The sequence below is a fragment of the Pungitius pungitius genome, chromosome 1 (assembly GCF_949316345.1).
Source record: "Pungitius pungitius chromosome 1, fPunPun2.1, whole genome shotgun sequence".
Lineage (NCBI taxonomy): Eukaryota > Metazoa > Chordata > Actinopteri > Perciformes > Gasterosteidae > Pungitius > Pungitius pungitius.
The window spans coordinates 32,645,350-32,668,366 of NC_084900.1; the positions used below are offsets into that span (position 1 = coordinate 32,645,350).

At 43.4% G+C, this 23,017-nt stretch overlaps 3 protein-coding genes across 3 annotated transcripts; 2 read left to right on the plus strand and 1 right to left on the minus strand.

Annotated features, from left to right (window-relative positions):
* The first annotated feature begins 160 nt into the window (after positions 1-160).
* On the plus strand, positions 161-3,052 carry slc48a1a (solute carrier family 48 member 1a). Its single transcript, XM_037478059.2, has 3 exons — positions 161-909; positions 1,414-1,581; positions 1,732-3,052. The coding sequence occupies exons 1-3, from the start codon at positions 780-782 to the stop codon at positions 1,866-1,868; spliced, it is 435 nt and encodes a 144-aa protein (XP_037333956.1). The 5' UTR covers positions 161-779; the 3' UTR covers positions 1,869-3,052.
* Positions 3,053-3,903: 851 nt separating this feature from the next.
* Positions 3,904-10,026, plus strand: LOC119222706 (solute carrier family 26 member 9-like). Its single transcript, XM_037479531.2, has 20 exons — positions 3,904-4,028; positions 4,172-4,311; positions 4,381-4,491; positions 4,578-4,753; positions 4,845-5,009; positions 5,095-5,247; positions 5,413-5,495; positions 5,581-5,728; positions 5,809-5,922; positions 6,363-6,440; positions 6,552-6,647; positions 6,729-6,835; positions 6,919-6,988; positions 7,073-7,165; positions 7,247-7,387; positions 7,586-7,828; positions 8,359-8,413; positions 8,675-8,811; positions 9,658-9,717; positions 9,824-10,026. The coding sequence occupies exons 1-20, from the start codon at positions 3,904-3,906 to the stop codon at positions 9,833-9,835; spliced, it is 2,307 nt and encodes a 768-aa protein (XP_037335428.2). The 3' UTR covers positions 9,836-10,026.
* Positions 10,027-17,814: 7,788 nt separating this feature from the next.
* On the minus strand, positions 17,815-21,184 carry LOC119223520 (transmembrane and death domain protein 1-like). The gene is made up of 6 exons (XM_037480858.2): positions 21,162-21,184; positions 20,958-21,055; positions 20,375-20,575; positions 19,786-19,905; positions 18,919-19,074; positions 17,815-17,994 (listed from the first exon to the last, which is right to left on the minus strand). The coding sequence occupies exons 1-6, from the start codon at positions 21,182-21,184 to the stop codon at positions 17,816-17,818; spliced, it is 777 nt and encodes a 258-aa protein (XP_037336755.2). The 3' UTR covers position 17,815.
* Positions 21,185-23,017: the final 1,833 nt, after the last annotated feature.

Sequence of the window (23,017 nt, forward strand, 5' to 3'; positions counted from 1 at the left end):
GCTAAATGACATGTAATGTAATATGTCAAATGAAAAAAACTACCTCGCAGGGAGCTGCCAGTCTCCCGCTGTTTATCGCACAGAGCAATGCAACAGATAACACAGGTCTAACGTCAGTCCTCTCACGCTGCAGTTCGTCTCTGCGCCGCTGGAGGGCGGTGTCCGCGTGCTGCGCGTTTCCGCCCCAGCAAAGATATTTGAATGTTCAAGTGATAGACGAACTCTGGCAAATTGTGGAAAAAAAGGCAAGCACACCACCTTTGTCTTGTTCCCCCACACAGCGACACCCCAACTACTCTGTATCTCCAGCGTTGTTTGACAACAGTTACACCGATTCAGTTCAGTCTGTATCTGGTGAAGACGAGTGTCGACGGTGGGCGGGTTTTCTAGCTTACAGCTGCTCATCTTTGTAGCTCCCGATAAAACACGACAAACGCCGGTGTTCGTTTCTTTTTAATTCTCTCTCTCTCTCTGCCTTTTGGCCTGAATTCGAACTTTCGTGACTCGGGTCGGCGTGTCGTGTCAGGCACACGGACCGACTGTCGTTTAGCTTTTCCTGAAGCTAGCTAGCTAGCTAGTTGGCGTTAGCTGACGTCGTTGTCGCTCGTGGGGATTCGATGTTGTCATTTTTCGCGTCTCCGCTGTCGATGCTGTTACATAATGTGCCGCTAAGCTGGTAGCTTAATACACGTCTAATAGCGGCATATAACGTTTCGTCTGTGACTCGCGGACCCGTTACAAACGCTCCGGTTGGGCAGTGGTTGGATTGTGTGTTTACAATGGGAGTCAGCAGGATTTACATTAGCATCGGCTATGCTACCTTCGGAACACTGGTTGGACTCTCGGCGTTCCTGGTCTGGAACGTAGCGTACAAACAGCCGTGGACGGCGGCCATGGGAGGCCTGTCGGGTATGTTTACACACAACTACAGCCTGAACATTTAACCCGGATTGCTTATTTCATTTCTCTAAGGCCCTTGCAGTCAAACGTCACGCCCGTGGTCACGTTGGTTTGTATTTACTGTGGTTACTGACATGCTAACTGTTAGCATGTCAGTGACCACAGTAAATACAGCAGCTAACCCGTGCTGTCCAGTCAGTGTTATGGATATGTGGTTCCCAGCGGATCCCCATCCTCTGCGGGACTTTGTGACTTCAGTCCGGCATAAACAATACCGGTTTTAGGGAATGTCACTTTCAGTTTTTGGACCTACAATAGAGGTCACGGACATTTGGTCTTCAAACATATCAGAAGGTTCATAAAATAAATGCATGATGAACAACAATCCGGAAGTTGATACCAATCTTGTGCATTTTTTTCATGTGATGGAGATTTAAAAAATATGAATATAAGCCTGTTTTTTAAAATGGGCCTACACGCAATAAGTGTGTGTTTCAACTTGTCTTTCAACAGGTGTTTTGGCTCTGTGGTCACTAGTCACACACATCATGTACCTGCAGGACTTCTGGCGCACTTGGCTCAAAGGCCTCAAGTTCTTCATCACTGTTGGCGTGCTCTTCTCCGTCTTGGCCGTGGCCGCCTTCATCACCTTCCTAACTCTCGCCATCAAACAGAAGCAATGTAATTCTCCCTCTACTGAGTTTATAATGATCAATCTTCTTTTACAATACAGAATTAGTAGACCGTATTTCTTGTTAGGACAGCTTAATAATGATTGATTTCCTAAAGTATTATGTAACTATTCACCACCTCTATCTTTCTGTCCCACAGCTCCTACTGACCCGAAGAGCCTTTATCTCTCCTGTGTGTGGAGCTTCCTGACTCTCAAATGGTCCTTCCTCTTGGCCTTGTATTCCTACAGATATCGCCAGGAGTTTGCAGACATCAGCATCCTCAGCGACTTTTAGTCAGTACTGATTTATACACTGCAATGGACTTTGAGAGGTTTTAGGCAGCCAGCAGGAGCTGGTCAAAGAGCTTTTGTAACGAGGAGGAGGAGGAGGAGGAAATAATAAGAAAAACGAGAAAAGCAAGAAAAGCAGACCTTGCTACATTAAGAAGCCCCGTGACTTTTACCATAAGGAGTAACACTTGTTTAACAAGCTCTGTATGTGTTGTCACATGTTCTGATACTTTTACCGACCCAAATATTATGTTCCTGTAAGTAGTCATAAGTCTGACCTTCTGAAGATGAGCTGCTTTTGAAACAAATTTCTTGAGGCTTTATACGTAGAGACATACTGGGTGTTAAGACTTGATCTTGGGGATGTTTAATCTTACAACCGCTAATACACATAATACAATGCCCAACGTTTTAATCTAATGATAAACTGTGAAAGAGGAAGCACTCCCAAAGCTCAAAATCCCCCAGAACCAAAACTAAAACCTCCTACCTGAAGCCACTCTGCTAATCGGGAGGTTGACTTTGTTTGTTGGAGGGCTTGAATGTTTCTACCCAAATTAGCTTTTTCATAGTTTACAGATTTGAACAACAGAATTCTCCCATTACTTCAGTCATCGTTTTAGTGTGTGCAAAGTCAGTCTCTCAGCTCCCTTTGACAGTGATCCTTTTATTCACTATCATTTAATGTGTTTTAAAGATTGTTTGACGTTGTTTGTGGTTTTTATCCCATATTTACTTTTAATAGAACTGAAGGGAATGCTTTCCTCTGGAATTTATCATTTGTTCCACAATAGAGAGACTTGCTTTTTTCTATCAAGAGCTCACTGTAAAATAATGACATTCCTCTTAAGAGAAAACCTAAATTAGTTTGATATATAATTGCACTTTAGTCTTTGATATTGATGCCATTGTTTTGCACACAGATCCTGATACAATGGAAATAATCAGGTTTTACATCTGTCTCACCATTGAAAATGTTCAAGTACACTATTTATATGTAATTATTTTACAGGTGGCATGTTTTGTACAAGTTAAACTAGGCCATGTAAGTGGTTTATATCCAGCTGTTGCTGATATTACCTTCTATGATAAAAAACACATTAAACACCTTTGTTTTTAGAGAATGAATGTAAGGATGTTACATGTAAATAACTGAACCAATTAAAGTTGCATTTATTGTTAATTACATTGGGTTGTCTCCTTGCTCTGTAGCACACAAATAGAGCAGCAAATAGGAACGAATCGACATTTCTATGTTGTGCTGAAGCTTTTTCCTTCACTTAGCTCCACCCACGAGGTGCACATGGTCTCAAGTGCAGCTTCATAAACGATCAAACAAGTGGGTAAAACACACATCTGAGGTTGTGCTTCTACAATAAGGTACAGTGCCGTCTTTTTTTTTTTTTTAGACCTCTAACTTGGAAACAGAATGATTATCCCATCACATGGGGATGTATTTTTGATTCCTTTATCTGTGGAATTATTATAAAAGGATGCCCATTTCTAAGAATATCTGAGATAAAGCAGAATAAAACCTTTTGACAAATTAATTGATGGTCAAGAAACTGAAGCTAAGGGTCACTGGGTTCTCAACGCGTGTCTTTTCGAGGGTTCATTTTTATAAACGTAACAAACACGTTTGAACAAAAAAGCGTGATTAATTCAAGGAAGTCCGTGGTAAAATGCAGATGTCAAATCATTGGTGGAGTTATGGAATCTTTTCACTGCGGTCAGACTGAGATGCAAAGAGTGATCTTGTGTGTGCCATTATTTACCTTGAGCTAATATTTTAGCAGTCCACCTACCTGTGGGCTGATCCTTCAACCTTCAAGGTTAGATTAAGGCTTCGGATATGACTATTAGCTGCCTAAATGTAAAACACTACAGCTGTATTTCATAAAGATTCCCTTGTGTTCACAGCTGTGTAAATATAAGCCTCGTCATTGGTATTAACTTATTTGACTTGATTAACGGTCATTGTTTAAGTGAGCGATGAGAACGTTTTCCACGGTCTTAAAACATTTCGATATGCTACAGCCATGCAGCGGGGCCGCCCACGATACGTGATTGACAGGCCGGCATATAACCTCCCAGACTTTGACGGAGAGTTTGACAAGAAGAGCCGACAATTCTCCGCCGGGGAGAAAGTGAGGAAACTCTTCAGGTACAGAACTGCAATCTCTCCAATCAGTCCTCCCCACCGTCAATATTAAGTTTAGACATATTTTATGTACTTTTATGTACGACCAGAAAATCCCTTCAAAGAGTGCCCCACCCCCCCCCCCCCCTCCCGTTTGTCCCTTTCAGGTGCTCCGTGATCAGACTGAAGGGCTTGTTGTTCAGACACCTGCCCGTCCTGAGCTGGCTGCCAAAGTACAAAGTGAAAGAAAACCTGCTGCGTGATGTCATCAGCGGGGTCAGCGCCGGCACCATTCAGGTTCCCCAAGGTCAGTGGATCCCCCCCCATCGCTCTGATGCCTCTGTGCCCTACGAAAAACTGTTTCTGCTCCCTCCAGGCATGGCGTTCGCCCTCCTGGCCAACCTCCCGCCCGTCAACGGCCTCTATTCCTCTTTCTTTCCCCTCATCCCGTATTTCTTCATGGGCACCGCTCACCAGATGGTCCCAGGTGAGCCGGAGTGATTTATCTGCATAGAATGAACGGTGGTATAAGCTGCCCAGGGAAATAAATGTGAAACCCACTGCTTTCCGTAGGTACGTTTGCTGTCCTCAGCATCATGGTGGGGACGGTGTGCCTGAGGCTGGCCCCGGAGTCGGACTTCAGTCACTTCAATGCCACTCGTAACGCCACGGAAGTGGACAAGGAGCTGATGAACGACGTTCGCCTGGGAATATCTGCAACCCTGGCCTGTCTCACCGCAGTCATCCAGGTACTCGGCACTAGAACCGTTGTCTGTCGCGGTGAAAGAAAACGTGCACGGCTTGTTCTAAGAGACCAAAAATCGACTTGTGTCCGTGCAGATTGGCCTCGGCTTCATGCAGTTTGGTTTCGTAGCCATCTATCTGTCGGAGTCCTTCGTCAGAGGCTTCATGACGGCTGCCGGATTGCAAATCCTCGTCTCGGTGCTCAAGTACATATTTGGCATCCGAGTACCGCCGTATAGCGGCCCGCTGGCGGTCGTATACGTAAGTGATCACCCAGATCTTCAGAGGACGGGAATTTTTAAAAAAATTGTCATTAATTAGTATTATGTCTATTCATCTCGTACAGACTCTTGTAGATATTGTGCGCGGGCTTCCAGACACCAACGTCGCATCGCTGGTGTTTGCTCTGGTCAGCAGCATCGTTCTTATCGCGGGGAAGGAGCTGAGCGCGCGCTACCGCCACAGGCTGCTTTACCCCATACCTATGGAAATCATAATTGTAGGCAACCGATAGCTCATCATTCATCCAAGGACACCAAAGTGCACGTCTTTATGTTTACTTTTAAAACTGTTATACCTGTTATAGATTTGTGACACTATATAAGTGACATAGTGATGATTGATCCCTACCCCCCCTCCCCCCCCCCTCCCCGGTTCTACACAGGTTGTGGTGGCCACGGCCGTCTCAGGACCGCTGCATCTCCCTGAGCTCTATCACATGGACAAAGTGGGAGAAATTCCATTGGGGTAAAGCGAACATCAGGATACATCAAATCAATGTGTTTTTGGTTTACTGTTTAACTAAGATGTATATTTTGTCTGTATTTCTCAGTTTCCCAGCACCAATCCTGCCGACAGTGAGTCAGTGGGAAGACATGCTGAGCACAGCTTTCTCCCTGGCCATCGTGGGGTACGTGATCAACCTCGCTATGGGCAGGACGTTGGCAGCCAAGCATGGCTACGACGTGGATCCCAACCAGGTACAAATGTCGCTCATCTACTGGATCAAGGTGCGCGTTTTATTAAATGTAGTGAACACAACATGCGTATTCTTGTGCAGGAAATGTTGGCGCTAGGCTGCAGCAATTTCCTGGGGTCTTTCTTTAAGATCCATGTGATCTGCTGTGCCTTGTCCGTGACGCTGGCGGTGGACAGCGCCGGTGGAACATCACAGGTGAGTGTTTGTGCTGCCTCTTCAGCAGCTGCAGTGGTGGAAAAAGTGCTCTGGTCTTTTACAGTAAAGGTAATAACAGTAGGGCCACAGTGGAGAAATACGCTTTGAGTGGAAAAAGTTCCAGCATCAAGTACTCATCGAGCTGAAAGGTCCACCTTAGAGTATTGTGTTGCTATGTTGGATTGTAATGATTGATGCATTAATATGTGCGTTACTTTGTTGTTGAAGCTGGTGAAAATGGGACTTTATTTTTGTATTCAGACGGGTAACGCCAGCTCTCATCTCTATCAATCCAAGTATCGGTTAATCATATTTTGTATTATTAGTCTGACGTGGCAACTAGTATTCAAAAATGTCAAAAAGCACTTTACTTGATTACAGTTCTTGAGTTAATGTACTTATTTACCAACTTCTGACTCCCTGTCGCTGCCCTCTCATAGATTGCCAGTCTATGTGTGATGCTGGTTGTAATGGTTACCATGCTTGCATTAGGAGCCTTCCTGAATCCTCTTCCTAAAGTAGGTGATCATAGGTTTCTGATTTTTTTTTATAGAAAAAATCAACAAAGAATTGAAGCAAAAGAAAATTCCAGGCATAATTGTTGAAGAATTGCGTTTTGCTTTTGCCAGTCAGTGCTTGGAGCCCTGATTGCAGTGAACCTGAAGAACACGCTCCTACAGCTCTCTGACCCCTACTACTTGTGGCAGAAGAGCAAACTGGACTGTGTAAGTCAAAGCATTATGGGTAATATTGCATGGCAATGTGACGTGTCCTTCTGTCTTAATCTGCTGTCGTTTGTCTTGCAGTGTGTGTGGGTTGTGTCGTTCTTGGCCACATTCTTTCTCAGCCTGCCGTATGGAGTGGCTATCGGAGTGGGATTTTCCATTCTGGTAGTTATATTCAAGACACAGTTGTGAGTAAATTCTCTATTTTTTTTAAACTCAGCATTAAGTGTTTATTATTGTATTACTGATTTTAATAATGTGTTCCCTGAAGCCGTAATGGTTCGACAATGGTTCAGATTATGGATACGGATATCTACAAAAACCCCAAAGTGTACAGTAAAGTATGTGAACTAAATATCTTTGTTTGTTTATTGTTACATATTGAACGATTAACTACATCTAATCTTTTTGTAATACCTCCACAGGTCATTTCAATAACAGGCGTGAAAATAGTGAACTATTGCTCACCACTCTATTTTGCAAATGCGGAAATATTTCGCCAGAGGGTCATCAAAAAGGTACAGTGAAAAACAGGACCCCTTTTACTTGAATGAAAGTGTTATTGTGTCAGGCGTTTACACAGCCGTGTTTGTGTCTAGACAGGGCTGGACCCTGGCAAACTTATCCTGGCCCGGCAGAAGTTCTTAAAGAAACAACAGAAGGAGAAAGCGAAAGAAGAGAAGAAGGACAATGAGACCAGAGGGAGGGAACCCAGCTCTCTGGTTAACATGAAGACTCAGGTGGGATCGAGTGTATGACATACATGGCATTACATTACAATTACATGTCATTTAGCTGACGCTTTTATCCAAAGCGACATACATTGCATTATAACCCATGCGTTACATTTTGGGGTTGGGTGTCTTGCTCAGGGACACTTTGACATGGCACATGCCCTGTCCTGTATAACTTTCTCTTTGTGTTTCCTCTAAATCTAGACCGTATCTCAGCTTGAACTTCAAAATGACTTTGATATGAACAACGGCACCGCCGGCGAGCCCGATCCTCCCACCAGCTACGTCAACTTCGGCTTAGGGGACGAGGAGCTGGGCGAGCAGGCGCCTGACCAAGAGCCCCCCAGTCCCACACTGGAGTCCCAGCCCATGCCCTTCCACACCCTCATCCTCGACCTGGCAGCGGTCTGCTTCGTGGACCTAATGGGCATCAAAGTATTGACCAAGGTCATATACTCGTTTGTATTCGCAAATTCACTTAAAATGACTGGTTGAACCATTTTGAGGAGCATTTTTGTACATCCGGTGTGCAGTATGGCACCGCTCAAAGGCTCAATTCTGTTCAATTTTGAGCTGATAGCTCCGTCATCATAAGCTAGCGTCTCAAAAAGATTGCATATTTGATGTCGCATTTTTGTAGGACCCAAACGCAGACCAGGCTGGTAGACTCAATGCAAACACTTCAATAAAGCAACACGGGATGAAGGGAAAACAAAATAGAAAATGAATCTCAAACACTGGGACAGTTAACTGACACAATCGTTACCAGGATGATTCGGCGATGAAATGTTCATGATGAAGATACTCCGACAAGGATAAATGTCAAATGATTACGACTAACCAGATTTAGACACAATAGGGTTGCAGACAGCCTCAGCACAGTGCTGTCTCTCTGCAAATATAGAGGCTTATAATACACAGTAAGGGTTTAACAGTACTCTCCATCATCCCAAATTGACGCTCCTTTCCTCACACAGATGCACTCAAGCTACGCAGCGCTCGGCATTAAACTCTACCTGGCTAATGTTCAAGGTAAAAGCTCTGATGACTTCCGAACGTCTCCCACCTGCTTGGGTGCATAGACCTAATCATTGAGCACAAGGTCTGTGAAGGACACTGGTGAAAAATCTGTCTGCGAATGTAAATCAGAGATTTAATTAGTAAACACTTAGTCATAGAAAGCAAAGGTCTTCCATCTACAAGTGATTTATCACATTTAAGAATCAATCAGTGATCTTCTCTTGGCAACCCCCCCCCCCCAGGTATTCATGGTGGTTGTCTTTCTGCCTGCAGCTCAGGTGTATGAAGAACTGGAGGTCGGAGGAGCTTTTGATGACGGCAACATTGGCCGCAGTAATCTTTTCCTTTCCGTCCACGATGCTGTTGTTTTTGCTCAGCAGACCTTAGAAGAGAGGCAAGTCTCCCCAAAGGTAGGCCCCCCCACTATACAAAATAACCGTACCTTCACACAAAAAACAACTCCTGGTCAAAGGTTCTAAGATTACAAAAAAAGGGAGTAAGATGGGTAGAAAAGCAAAGGTTATTTTCTAAGTACTCGATTTCTCTTTTTAGCACAGCCTTTGTAACCTTATCTGGTTCAACAAGGGTAAACAGAAATATCACATAGCTTTTTTTGTGACACATTAAGTGCCTCAGCAAACAAACTTGCAATTTACACTAAGGTCACTCGCCTGATTCTGTCTGCTCCTACAGCCTGATGTGCATAGGCAACGTTTTTAGTATAATATATACAAGATAATCATTGTCCTCAGCTGGATTTTATGTGTAAAAAAAAAAAACAACCTTAGATGAAGTGTCTCTTTAAAATAATATAGTTAAATGCGAGTTAAGTGCACTCCATTTATGCGTCAGCGCTTTGGGCCGGGATGGCGCTATCAGCGGCTTCCATGTATTAGCACAGTGCAGGGTAGTAGCGATTAGCAGGCCAGTTAGACACACACACACACACACACATGCACTAATATAATTAACATGCACTCGTGCCCGGAGAGCTGATTAAAAAAAGCCCAAAGAATCTGAGATTACACTGAGCGGGAACATGACTTCATTTACTGCTCAGGTGGACATTACTTCAATAACTTTACACAGCAAAGAGTTGTTTGCGGTTTTATCAATGCCTGGAATTTGTGACCTACTCCTTCATCAAGGCCAAAGCTTGCCTTCAAACATCCGTATGCACTCTATTAGCGCAATTTTAGTGTTTGCATTCTTGCCTGTTTGACTTTCAATTTGTACATTTGCTTTGTTTGTTGCAGGCAGCGAGAGCGAAACAGAAACTTGTCTTTAACATTAACGAAGAGAAGGATCTGGAGCAGGTAGGTATTAGTTTTCCCCGAAAGGATAAAAAAACCTCAGAGCTCTGCTAAGCTACTCGTATTTTTGCCACCAAGCCGTAGATCTAAGTGTCGTTTTACTTTGCAGGAACTGTTTTGAGCACTGGTTGCTGCAGTGAAGACGAGGATAAAGAAGATAAACTTCACTTCTTTTTGTTGTTGCCAAAAATACTACTGTGTGCTTTCATCTTATCTAAGGAAAATGTTTTACTCTGTGGTTCGGGCACAGCCAGTACTTGACTCCACTGACAGGGGGCGGTACATACCAGCACAAGAGACACCAATGACAAGTTAGGCGCTGAGCAAGATCATGAAGCGCAAACCCCCCCCCCCCCCCCCCCCCCCCCTCCCCCACACCCCTCACAATAACTGTGGCGTGAACCCGCTGACTGAGCAGTCTTGCAGGAGTGGTCTTGTAATTAACTGAAAGTGTGCATGGCCACAGCTGTGTGGTAGAGCCAGCTGAGCAGTCGGCCTGACGTCCCCGTGGAGGCAAGCCACCGACAAAGGGTGAACAACAACAACCACGGGAGGAATGCAGCAGCAGTCGTCTTGCAAACTCAATCAAAGAGCACAGTGTCCATCGTTTACCACGCGGCAAAATAAAGCCCCCCCCCCCCCAACGGAACAAAAACACTTCAGCCGCATTGGACTGTCGTGGTGGGAGACATTAGTGCCATCTACCTTGTGTTTGTGCCGCGGGAGCTAAGAGGCATGTGGTGTCGAGCCTCGCAGCGGACTGACAGCAGTGTTGCTGTGCTTGTGATGCATGAATGGATTTATGAAGCTATTAAGAAATCATCCTAAGGTATTCTGGCACACATCTGCTCCTTTGCTCTCCTTCTTCTCTGCAGCAAATTGGCACCACAAGTGATTACAAGGTTTCAATGGCCATCAGCTTTAATTTGGAGCTCTGGGGAAGTCTCATCACCTAAAGTGAATGTGTGTGGGTGTGTGTGAGTCTAATTTCATCAACTGCAGCTTGTCCTTTTCCTTCTTTGCGCCTTCACTGTTTTGAGACCGACTGTTTAAAGCTCTCTGCTGTTTGGGCCTGATTTAATTAATTAGAATTAGGGAAATATTCAGATTGAAACAGTTAGTTCAACTCTGGTGTGTCACTTAGTAATGAGCCATATGCTTTTCTTTTCTTCGGATGTTTGACTTTATAAAAAAGAAATGAACTTGACTTTCACATATGTTCCGGTTACATACATAAACATAAGCTGCTCCAGACACTCCTAGTAATTCAAACTGAAATGATTTATTCAAAACTGTCAATAGAGTAGATATTAATAAGAAATATAATTTTGATTGTATTGTTATACATACAATATGTGGTCTCACAAAACAAGAACGCACCACAGTCGCATCCCCTTAAAGTCATCACCACTGACCTAAAGGCAAAGTAGTGATAGCTTTGAGTCTCATTTAGCCACTTTTAAGCAACCGGCTTTTTTAAAGACACAAAGAGGAAACTCACTGGCATATTTTGCGTAGGACGATAAAGTCTTTGGTTAACCACAGACCTTATTTTAGTCATCTAACCAAGCACCCATTCCAAATAACATTTGTTACTGCTCTTTTTTTTTTTGTCCTTATAATGCGCCATATCATTTCTCCTTACCAGTAAAGCTATGGGCAAAATGGCCTTCGTTCTGCATGTCAAATGACGATTACACTGAATTATGAAATGCTTCTTGCCAAAACCCTTTTCAAATGAGATACGATTGTAACGGACTAGCTTCGCAATGCAAGTTCACACAAAAAAACAATTTCAAATCTCTTGCACATTCATTAAGAAAGGTGGTTTAATTAACACGGTCCCTTCTCGAAATGTGTGTCATAGAGATTTATGTGTTGGATTTGTTTACACGCACAGTGGTTTCATGCTGTTGAGACTAATTGATTGGTTCTGGATCTTCTTGTTGACTCATGGGACCTTGTCATTTACAGCTCGCCTGCTTGTTGTGAAGAGCTGTCAATGAGAAGAATATTTCGGTCTGACCTTTCACAATCAAGAGTTAATCTTTAAAAAAAAGAGCAAGGAAGCCATTCTGATGGCTCGTATGGGATAGAAAATGGAAGATGACAGAGCAACCAAAACCATTTCTGCTCATTGAAATAATATTCGTTTGACACTGATCAAGCGATAGCAGTTGGTGCTTTATATGCATTCTTTGGACTTATGTGGGATCTATTTTGCTTAATTCGCAAGCCGGTTTGTAGCCAGGGAATCATAAATCTTGATTGCGCAATGTCAGCAAATTGTCTTTGGGCCAAGTTGTTCAGCGCGAATCTGACCACTGATGGCTGAAATTAATTATTGTGCACATTGTCTCATTCCAGTTGTTCAACAGCAATTAAATGCACCAACATTCTCTAGTGATTAATTAAAGCATACAATGATTGAGTATAGTTGAATTAAGCCACAACCCCATGTCTGATTGAAAATACTGCGCAACCTGCTTGGCCAGTTTTAGTTTTTCTCATTTGCAACCTCTGGACGCGATGAGTTCCTTCATTTATATATATATATATATATATATATATATATATATATATATATATATATATATATATATTGTTGATCATTTCTAAAGACAGTGACCTTTGTGGAATGATAGATACTACATCTGAAATTGCTGCTGCAGCAAAGCGCCAAGATGTAGCTTTATATTTTTTGCATATTTGTTATGTGAGACGGGAAGAAAGGAATTCATTTGAATTTCATTAACAGTATCATGGAAACCAAAGCTGGCATAAGAAGATAACGCTTTAGAAAGATAAATACATTTGACCTTGGTTCTGAACACGCCATTCGACACAAAGAGAGATTTTGCAGCTATCGCGTTCGGGGGGCCGATGGCGTCACCGGTGTGTGTTGTTTTGTCCTCACGTCAACTCATTAAACCAAGCATCCGGCACTGTTTGCTCTCCCGTCTTCTTATTAGGTGAAAACCTCTGCGCGATGACTCCAGATACAAACTCCTCACTGAGCCGTTCAGTATCAGCCGGGAAATTAGACAACACAATGCAAAAACAACGCAGTGTGGTGCACCGCTGGGGGAACTCATTAGAGCCCTGCAGCATGGGAGGAAGCCGCGTGGCGCTTTGCAGCATGTCATCGGGGGTGTTGTAAGTGTTATTACACAATCATGATTTGATAGCTCGTGCACAATTACTTCATTAATTTTATGAATCTTGGCTGACAAACTCGGGAGCCAAGAAGGCCATAAAGGAAGGGGAAGCTTTTAATGCAATACGTTGCACCAAAGCTCATTATCAGCTGTGGCGTATTCGCCCATAACGATCTGTCCTAAAGTTTTTTAACAAGATCTTTATCGACATTGTCAGGATGCCAATACAACTGTGGATGTATGGTTAAAACCACGGCAACCCGTTATGTTGACATGCTTTTGCAGGAGGCAGGCTTGTTTGAAGGGATGTTGAAATATGTTATAAAAGTGAGGTTTAAAAGAATTCAGCTCGTACTTGCAGTGGATTTCACCGACAAAGGCCTGCCGTGTCAACAGATGTCTTTTAGGCAGAGATGGCTGAGACCATTAACCACGCAAGCATTAGTGGAATTTCCCCCTACTTCAACTGTTAAATTTATCCGATTCATAAACACAAACAATTGCAAATGAGCTTTCTAACTAATAGTTCCACATGAAAACCTTTCTCTTAGTTCTCCAAAATATAGTCTCAGTCGAATTCTATTCTGAATTTGACTGTAAATACTAGGACTACTATAATAAAGTATATACATGAAGGGTGTAAGCAGAACACCTGATCACAATAAGCTATTCATTTATCAGCTCATAAGTTCCAAAGCCTTTTGATGCTTACAGATATATATATATATATAAATATATATATATAAATATACACACATAAAGTATGGCAGACAGTAACCTCTTCTTTCCTCTCAATAAAAAGGCAACTCAAAGCCATTATTCAACGCACTTTACTGCTTTTGTTTATCTCTCTGTTGTGACTTGACTTTCAGCAGAGAAATCCAGCTGTGACGGTGATGTATTAACTATTAAATCATTAACTCATCCATTGTGTTCAAGTTTGACACAAAGCATATTTCCTGGACTTAAAGAGTGTGTGGTGATATGATCAAACACATATATATTTTGGGCTTAAGGTGCTTAAAACTTCAACACAATATGCTTTATGCCATTTCGCAGAAACCGGCAACTTTTATTTGCGCAGGAAAAGGGGAGTTTGCAATTCAGATGTCGTTTTGTTGCACATCTACATGCATACAAGTGCCCGAGACATTCCACTCAAAGCTTTGGCCTTTAACCATGTTTGGGCTGATGAAGCATTTTGCCGTTATTGTGACAGCCGCACTGCTTAGTTATTCATCATTCTTTTTCAGCAGCTGTCTATCTGCACCACGTTATGACCATCCACTCACCCCTCTTTTGCATTTAACAGCTACAAATCGTTATGCAGTAACCGTCCACCGCCGTAGGGAAAGCAACACAAAAACAACGTCTAGAATACGTCATTTTGGAAAATATGTTTGTGAGCAAAACATGTCACTCACTGAACCTATTCCAGTAGTTGGACTTTTCACAGCATTTCTCAAATATAAACACTGAAGCGGGGCAAACCTTTGTGTAGGGAACAATCCACAGGGTCATATTCACAAGAGGCCCTTCACCTCTAACCACAAGATGTCCACTTTATGCTAAGCCCATGAAGTTTGGGGCAAACACGCTGCAGTTTTTTTCCATGCAGAATAAATACATGATTTGTCAGATGGATCAAACCAGCCCAATTGCACTCATAAGTTATGATAGTAGAAAGACAGGTTACATATCAATCGTGCAGGGAGAATTTATTTTACTCCGTTTTCTCCATAGCGGCCATTTTATATGTTCAGAACCATCTTTTGAATTTTTATTTTTAGACTAAGGCACAAGCAACCTTACACAAACAAATAACAAACCTTGGGCATAGATGATGTATGGCTTTCCTAGGTTTATTGCAAATAAGTGGGTTTCCGAGCTGTCTTTAAAAACAGAAGTTCTCACCACCAAATTGTAAATAAATGAAATGCTTGTACAAACCTCCAAATTCAGTTTTTCTTTGATGTTCCTTAATATCTTAGTGACTAAATGTGATATTTTACTAAATATATCTAAATAAATAAATATGTTCTACCAAAAGTGGTTAAATATAGTACTAAATGGTGCAATACATATGTGAATTGCCAACTTACTAAGTCTACATTATAAAGATGAAGGAAGTAGAAGAGGTTTTTAAAAAAAAAAGTATAATTGCAATATACTGTATGACTCGAATTTCACATATTCTGTACATCGTCTTACCGTAATGCCCCATTATGACCACAGGATGGCACTGTGGCTTCTTCCGTGAACCCCGTAAGCCGCTCTTCCTCGGATCGGCAGTGAAAACTTTGAAGAAGAAGAGTCACCCAAAGGAAACCATGAAAGACAAAGTTGTGAGAGCTGTAGCCGAGGCGATTAAAAGACAGTATGACGGTGAAAGAGCTGTTGTGATCTTGTTTCCTGTGATCCATATATATTGAGCAAGAGGGAGAGTGATGGCTGAGCAGGGACTGCAGGCACCCCAGCGGCCTTGCAGATGAATGAAGATGCAAATGGGGCATGTGTGTGTGTGTGTGTGTGTGTGGGGGGGGACTTAAAGCCATCAGTGATACTAAGCACACCCCAGAGGCCCACGGTGCAGAATGCTTAGCCTCAGCACATCAAGGACACGGGCGTCCCCTCGGAACGCGTCGCATCCGTCCGTCTATGTTTTTCATCCAGACAAACACTTGACTCCTCACGCTGATTCTGAGGCAACGACAAGAGACAGATGGGCCCTCCTCAGACAATCCAGTGTGATAAGCTGCTGTGCTGCTCCGCAAAATCCCAAAGAACCCATCTCAATAAAAAAGAAAAGTATATATTTTACATGAGAATGGATATGCCTGGAAACCGTACCCTCACACTTTGGCTTCGCCTCGGCTGTAAATGTCAATTTCATGTTAGATTCTTTCTCTATTCATCCATGACGCCTGTGATTGCTTCATCCCTTTGCATGAGAATGGCTCGAAATGAACATTGGCCTATTCTGGCATTCATTTTCAGCGCCCTGTGAATGAAATGCATCGAAAGGGCCGGGAAGCAGACAACCACTCCATAAAAAAAAAATGAAACCGTGCACTGTACGGAATGTTCCTGAAGTTATTCAGTGTGCCCTAACATCCTTGAGGTGTTTTTATAGCTTCCTTTATCCACTAAGAGCAGCTCCCGGATGGGACCTCGGCGATGCCAAGTAGTGCCACAGCCGCCACGTAGGCCCCAAGTGGCATGTTGTTTCTGTGAGTCACTCAAGCATACGCCTCTCCAGGCTTTCCTCTCCACTGCTTACAGAAATACAGGTGAGCCCACAGCAGGTGAACCTGTCACAGTCAGCACCTGCAGGATCCTACCGGCCAGCAGGGGGAAAAACCCGAAGGACGGAGGAAGTTTGGTTGCCCCTGCCGCGCCACACGGAGAGCTCGGCAGTGAAGGTGAAACACCGCTGACGTCCAAAGGCATCTGTTGGCAAGCATTTTTGATTTGGGGTCATGAACAGAAAAAGTGTCGGTCATTGCAACTACCCCAACGTGACCTGACAGTTTACCAGCAGACAGTCTCAGTCAACTCAATGCTTTTAAGCTGCAATTCAGCGTTCACTTGGGGATTTTCACATAGATTTTCCATTAATAATTCATTTAAAATCTAATCCATTGGTTTAGGCGTTGCATTATGAACTAAAAAGAGCAATCTGAATATTGAAGAAGTAGTATTATTGTATAGATCATTAGTTCGGTAATGAGTTATAACTCCGATCCATGACGCCCTTTTGGCCTTTCAAAACTACAGTTCTGCTCAGCACTATAATTTGTTAAAATGTTGATTCATGAACTAATTGTCTGTAATTGCTGCTTGGTGCCACTGTTAATCCAACCTGTCTTCCTCCTGAAGCACATTAGGCCATATTTGTATAATGAAGTAATTAGTTTAATTACGTAGAGGAAAGTAGGAATAGCGTAAGAAACTGGGAACAAGAAGCCAGAAAGTGCCCCAGTGCCACGAGCGTGTTTTCTGTCGAGCTATTGAGAAACCTCCTCGCAGAGCATGTGAAAATGTGAGGAGACCATTTTATTTTTTTTACATTCAAGCCCACGCACATTGAAAAAGTTTAGTTTTAACCTCTCTTGAACTTTTATCTGCGTTTTTTCGTCCCGAGGTCAGTTTCTGGCCCTTCCTCGCTTCAGCATTTCTCATGTCAACTTATTTCATCCTTCCAACAACCACCCCCCCCCCCCCCCCCCCCACCGCTCCTTCACATGTTCTTTAAAAAAGTATCGCCCTGTGTTTTTTTTCATACTTGGCTTGGTGTCACCCGCCAGAAGCCTGCCGTCACGCCGTCCAAGACGGCTCCCCTCTCTGCGAGCATTGTCCCTGGTATTAGTCCTGGGGAGGTATCGGGCTCCGGGGGGAAGCAGAAGCCAGGCCGGATAATTAGTTGTTCTTCGATGCCAGACGGGCACGTTGCCGTCACGTTGCAGGGGGGGGGGGGGGAGGGGGGAGATGGGAAGTGGCATCACTATCACAGTATAACACCGGAACAACCTTTGGTGTGAGGGCTGGGTTCCAACGCATCTGTCACACCAGTCATCTACCCACTGGCAAGGCAATAATGCTTACCAGTGTAGGGATACACTGCGGGGATAATTACTTCATATGAAATGGAATTATTGGTCTTGTTTTGTCGTAATTAGTAGTTGTGCGACGGAGAAATCGACATGGTGTGTCTGTGCTTGCTCGATTGTTCGGAGACAAGACCCATAAAAGCATAAAAGAGACGTCTCACAGAGAAGTATAAAGTTTCTTTTTCCTTTACTTATGTATTCATAACAGTTGATCTACATGCCACTAAACCCTCTAAGCTCCTTACATCGCAGCCCATTACATCTCCAAGGACCTGCATTTTCTGACATGAGCTTTGCGGCCGAAGGCCGTGAGATGGGACAGATCTGCGGGTTTCAAGGCCAGATGTGCACGGCGACGAGAACGATGGAGGTTCCTAAAACCAAGGTCCCTCCGAAGCCCAGCAGGATGCCCCACAAAAGGGGCAGAGCTACATCCCAAAGTCCCTTCTGGTACACAGGGACAGGAGGGCGCTCCACAACCAGATCCAGGTCACGGGCTGTCAGAGGCCTCGCTAACACACACACACACACACACACACACACACACACACACACACACACACACACACACACACACACACACACACACACACACACACACACACACACACACACACACACACACACACACACACACACACACACACACACACACACACACAGGAAAGATACACTAACAGGGTTCACATGTGTCCTGGAACAAACTTTTAAAAAAACGCAATAAATAATAACAATCACAAATATTCTGGACATCTTCTAGGAAGAAGATTATTTGGATGACCACTATATCTGATCAAAGCTCTAAGTAACATTCAAGATCATATTTACATTAAACAGGAGTATTTCGTTGTGGAAACACGTGTCACATCACATGGTAGCACGTGCCGGTTGGATGACATTAGATATGTTACTTTCTTCCCTTTAAATGATTAATTGTCATCATTTTTAAGCATGCGATGGTTGTTTTGTTTAATGAGTTACAGCCATAGACCGCATGTCTCATACATCAGACTTCAAACAGGGAGGAACATATTACTAACAACACCATAACGGGAAAAATCCGGGAAATAAGATCTTTAGATGAAGAACCTGCGAGAACACAAAAAAAACTGAGCAGGTGACAGTTGATAATTACATCTCTGTATCCTGGGAAATACTCGTCATACAGTGAGAGCGTTGATGTTAAGAAGTAATGAGTTGGAAGCATGCCTACGGCCACCAAATCTAATCTGGCATCTCATCTAAACACTTAATAGAATCACTGTTCATTGGAACATTATATCATTTGTCATTCAGTCTCTAGAGGGATAACCTAAAAATCTCTTCATGACATCAGTAGCCAAAGATATTTACACTTACACAGAAATTGGTTAAACCATCACTACTGCCAAAAATAATAGGACTATTTGAGCTATTAAGCTTGGGGGATGAATTACCTCTTCTTTTTCTGACCGTGTGGGGGGCGTCATGCCGTTGGTCCTCTGAGTCTGGTTGCTCCCCCGGGATGTTTAAAGAGTTGACATATTTGTGGTAATCTTCAACGTAGCGTTTAATCTTCAGGGCTTTGTCCTGGTTGATGTTCTTCCCCACCTCTGTGAAAACACAAGCACATTCTCGGGTTTTTGTCACTTCAACTGCTAAACGTGCAGGTATTTCATTAAAATAACGCGGAATTTAATTTTCTTGCTCCATAAATAATCCGTTCTGGCAAGAGGGCAACTGCCGTCCTTCGGTTTCAAAATAAACCCAAACGAGCCCCTCAAGTTTCTACGTGTGAGTCGGTGTCTTCAGAACCGCAATCAAGTGTGGGATGATTGCCGAATTCTGCATTTACACAGTCGCTTTCATCAAAACCTCGTGCCTTATAACTCATCTCTTCCCGTCCTCTACTTGTATTTGTTATTTAGTTTTTACTCCAAAGTTGCCTCTGATGAGAGGAGCAGATGGTTTGTTCTGTGGCTGGTGTCAGCTCCACTGAGTCCTCTGTCAGATCATTTGCACCTCCTTCTATCAAACGCCACTCGGCTGTGGCGTCGTGTGCACACTGGACTGTAGCGCTTGCCAGAAACTGGCAGCGTGCAAAATATGCCACTTTTGGAATTCCAATTAAAACAAATCTCAAAGTAACGAAGCAATTACGCACTTTTCGTCAAGAGTCCCGAGGAGGAAAATAAACCAACTTTAAAAATACGCGGACATCCACCCAAATATTTCTTTGTTCGTTTTAATGTGAAAACATCTCAGCGGCACCACACGTTGTTTACTACCAAGAAGGGTTTCCCCCCTCTCTGTTTGCTTCTCACCGAGGGCTATGTCGGTTCTGCCGACGTGCTGCAAGGCGCGGGAGAGCCTGTCGTAGTAGGTCCGCTGGCCGTGCCTCAGCATCCAGTCCGTCAGGGCCGAGCGGCACCGAGCCTCATCATCTGGTAAACACACAACATGTGGCCCCTCAGACATGAACCGGGGGGAAGCTGACGTGTGAGAAGCGGACTCCGGCTGGACACCCTTTCTACCTTGTTACAAACAATGAGTCTTAAAGGATGGGCTAACCTACGCACTAAAATCTCTAGATTAGGTTTCGTTGACGAAGCTATTCAATTTAGTTACGTTTATACGTTATATATATAGTACATGCTATTTACATTTTGAATAAGTTTTGCTATATTTATAAACTGCACAGTTGAAAATACCTTTTCCTTTTGAAGATTTACTGTTTCTGGTGTGCAATGTCATTTTTCAACAGTTAAGGAACCTTGAATTGTACAAGTTAAGAAAGCAACGTTGTTGTTGTAGAATCGCTTGTCATAATCTATAACAGCCCTCGCTGGAGATCATTTCCGTGACATAAAGGGCCAACGGTGTGTTTCAGAAGATGCTGGGGAGTATCGTGACCTGCGGCAGGTGAGGCCTCTCTCTTGGCTCGAGGCTTCGGGGCTCGAGGGTCGAGTGGATTCGTTTGCGGGGAGAGACGCTGGACGCGCTGGAAGATGTTTTCCTCTGGGCGAGAGAGGGCGGACAGAAGGTCCTCGCACTCCCCAGACGTCAGCAGCTCCACCAGACGCTCCAGCTGATGGACACCGATGTCATCTGCAACTGAATGGGCCAGAAAAAGATGCTGATTACAGAAAGCGCGGCGATGTGCACTTGTTTTTTTTGGGGGGGGGAAAATAGGACCGAGGCTCGTGCTCAACGTTCGCTTGACGGCATACATGCAGATCCCCGTTAACGAAGTGTAACGCCAACACCCCCAAAAACATTTCGGATGCATGCCTGTGCTTTCAATTAGCAAGTGCTGCTTGTTTGGCATGAAACTGACATTTTTCCCACCTCTGCTGCTTTGAATAGAAACTGGATAATCAACATTTTACAAAACGAGGAACCGAGCTATCAGCAGCTTGGGGTCTAACTGTCAGTTTGTTCAGCTGGCATTTTGTGAAGTGCTGGCGGCCCCTGCTGTGGGAACGCTGGCTCTCACCTGTGTCCTCTCCGAGGGTTGGACTCAGTAGCGGAAAGAAGAGGAAAAGGAAACTCCAAACTTTCATGTCAGCTGAAGAAATGCAGACTCCATACGTGCTGCCAAAAGTATGTGAGGTTTATTTTTAAAAACTTGGACATGTTCTAGAATGTTTCGTACATAGTACAAAGTATTATTCTTTGATTCTCCGAAACGGCCAATCACCATGCGGGATAGATAAAAGCCATTGTGTATAAATGAAGGAACACAATTTGTAAATGATAGCATCAGAAAATGTATGAACATTTCCTGAGGGCTGCAATACAATAAATCCACTATTTTAGATTAGTAAAACATTGTTTCTCAGTAATGACAAAATCCTGTGAATCAGTGTCAAAGCATTTTTTATCTACAATTATAGGAAATGGAAAATGCAACATTTTTAATCGCATTACAGGTATTCGTAGTGTGATATTGCAATAAAATATATATTTTATATATGTAGACATAAGGTGATATGTATTGCAAATCCCTATTATACATATGTAAGGAATGTTGGAAGTAATACAGCTAACTATATATAGTTAATCATTCCTGTTAACCATGCAACACAATATTACATTACATTACATGTCATTTAGCTGACGCTTTTATCCAAAGCGATTTACATTGAATACCCTTGGGGGGGGGGAAACTTCTTTTGCTATCACAGCTTGCAGCAGCATCGTCTCACCTCCAAACATTTAACTTAGGAGGTTTTTACCAAACCAGGTCTAGTTACAGTAAATCCAAAGACTAGTCTACGTATGACACCTGTATCACAAGTGTAACGCACATTTTATGGAGTCAACAATGGATCACTGAGACGTGGACTACCTAAAACACACATTTGGAAGTGTAATGCTGCTGTTCCTGAAACGCAGCTCTCTAGCTGGGAGAAACATGTTGAATAGCATTATTGTGTTGGCTACACCGTGGGCATGTTTGACATTTTTAATAAGCTTAATTTGCCAAACAGTAAAGGTTGTTTGTGTGGGCCGAGTCTGAAAATCTACATCTTGGCTAATGACAACCACGGGGTGTGGGTGGTATAATGGCTGCGTAATGATTTGAGATGTTGAAATAAAGACAAACTGGACAAAAGGGCAAGATATTTATTCATATTAGTGAGTTGCTCAGTACAACATCTTATTAATGAAAATACATGCAAAATATATCGTATACAAAATACCAGGGAAAATCCATTTAAACATTTAGTACCATATATCACAACAGTATAATTTGTCAAAAACATTAATAATGGAATCAAAGGGAACAAATTGAGTTACTTCTTCCACTTCTAAATGGGACGGTTTCCAGTGCTGCGAGTTAGCTTGTGAAGCAGTATCCCCATGTCTCCTACACTTCACCCCACTGAAATCTGGTGTGAAACAGACACAGACTCCGGTGGAATGAAGGACAGAACACATGGGATTTCCATTGCAGGAAGGCTCTGAAATATAAAACACCAATATACATAACACAGCCTTCGATTGTGATTCTTACTTGTTACGGTTTTTATCTAGTAAAATTTTAGTTTGGTCTATTTTTAAAGATTTTTAATCTGACACTGGATGCTGGAAGGAATCTGACCCCGGGCACTTCATGGGGCCTCCGAGGGGGAGGGGGGGGGGGGAATTGTAGGCCTCTCCCTTTTCTTGAGTCAAAGTTTGAGCCTGAGCAAGACCAGGCCTGCCTCGCTCGGAGGGTCGAGCGTTCTCTTCAGGCCGCTGTTGAAATCCTGAGCACGTTAACGCACGTCGGAGCTGAAATGGCTGCTTAGTCATCGGCGCTGCAACCCTCACGTCCTCCTCCAGATGCCACGGCCCGCCCCCGCCGTCTGTCCGACCTCAGAGCGGGAAAGACCACGCACCTGGAGCTCTACGATAGTCCCCGCCTCTACCTCACCTCTTCACACCATGGCTCCCCTCCTACACCCAAACATCTTTGTTGGCCCTCACTAACACAAAGGCATTCCGTTCCTCCGGTCGATCCTTTTACTTTTTAAATAATTCAACACAGGGTAAAAGTTAGTAAGTTTA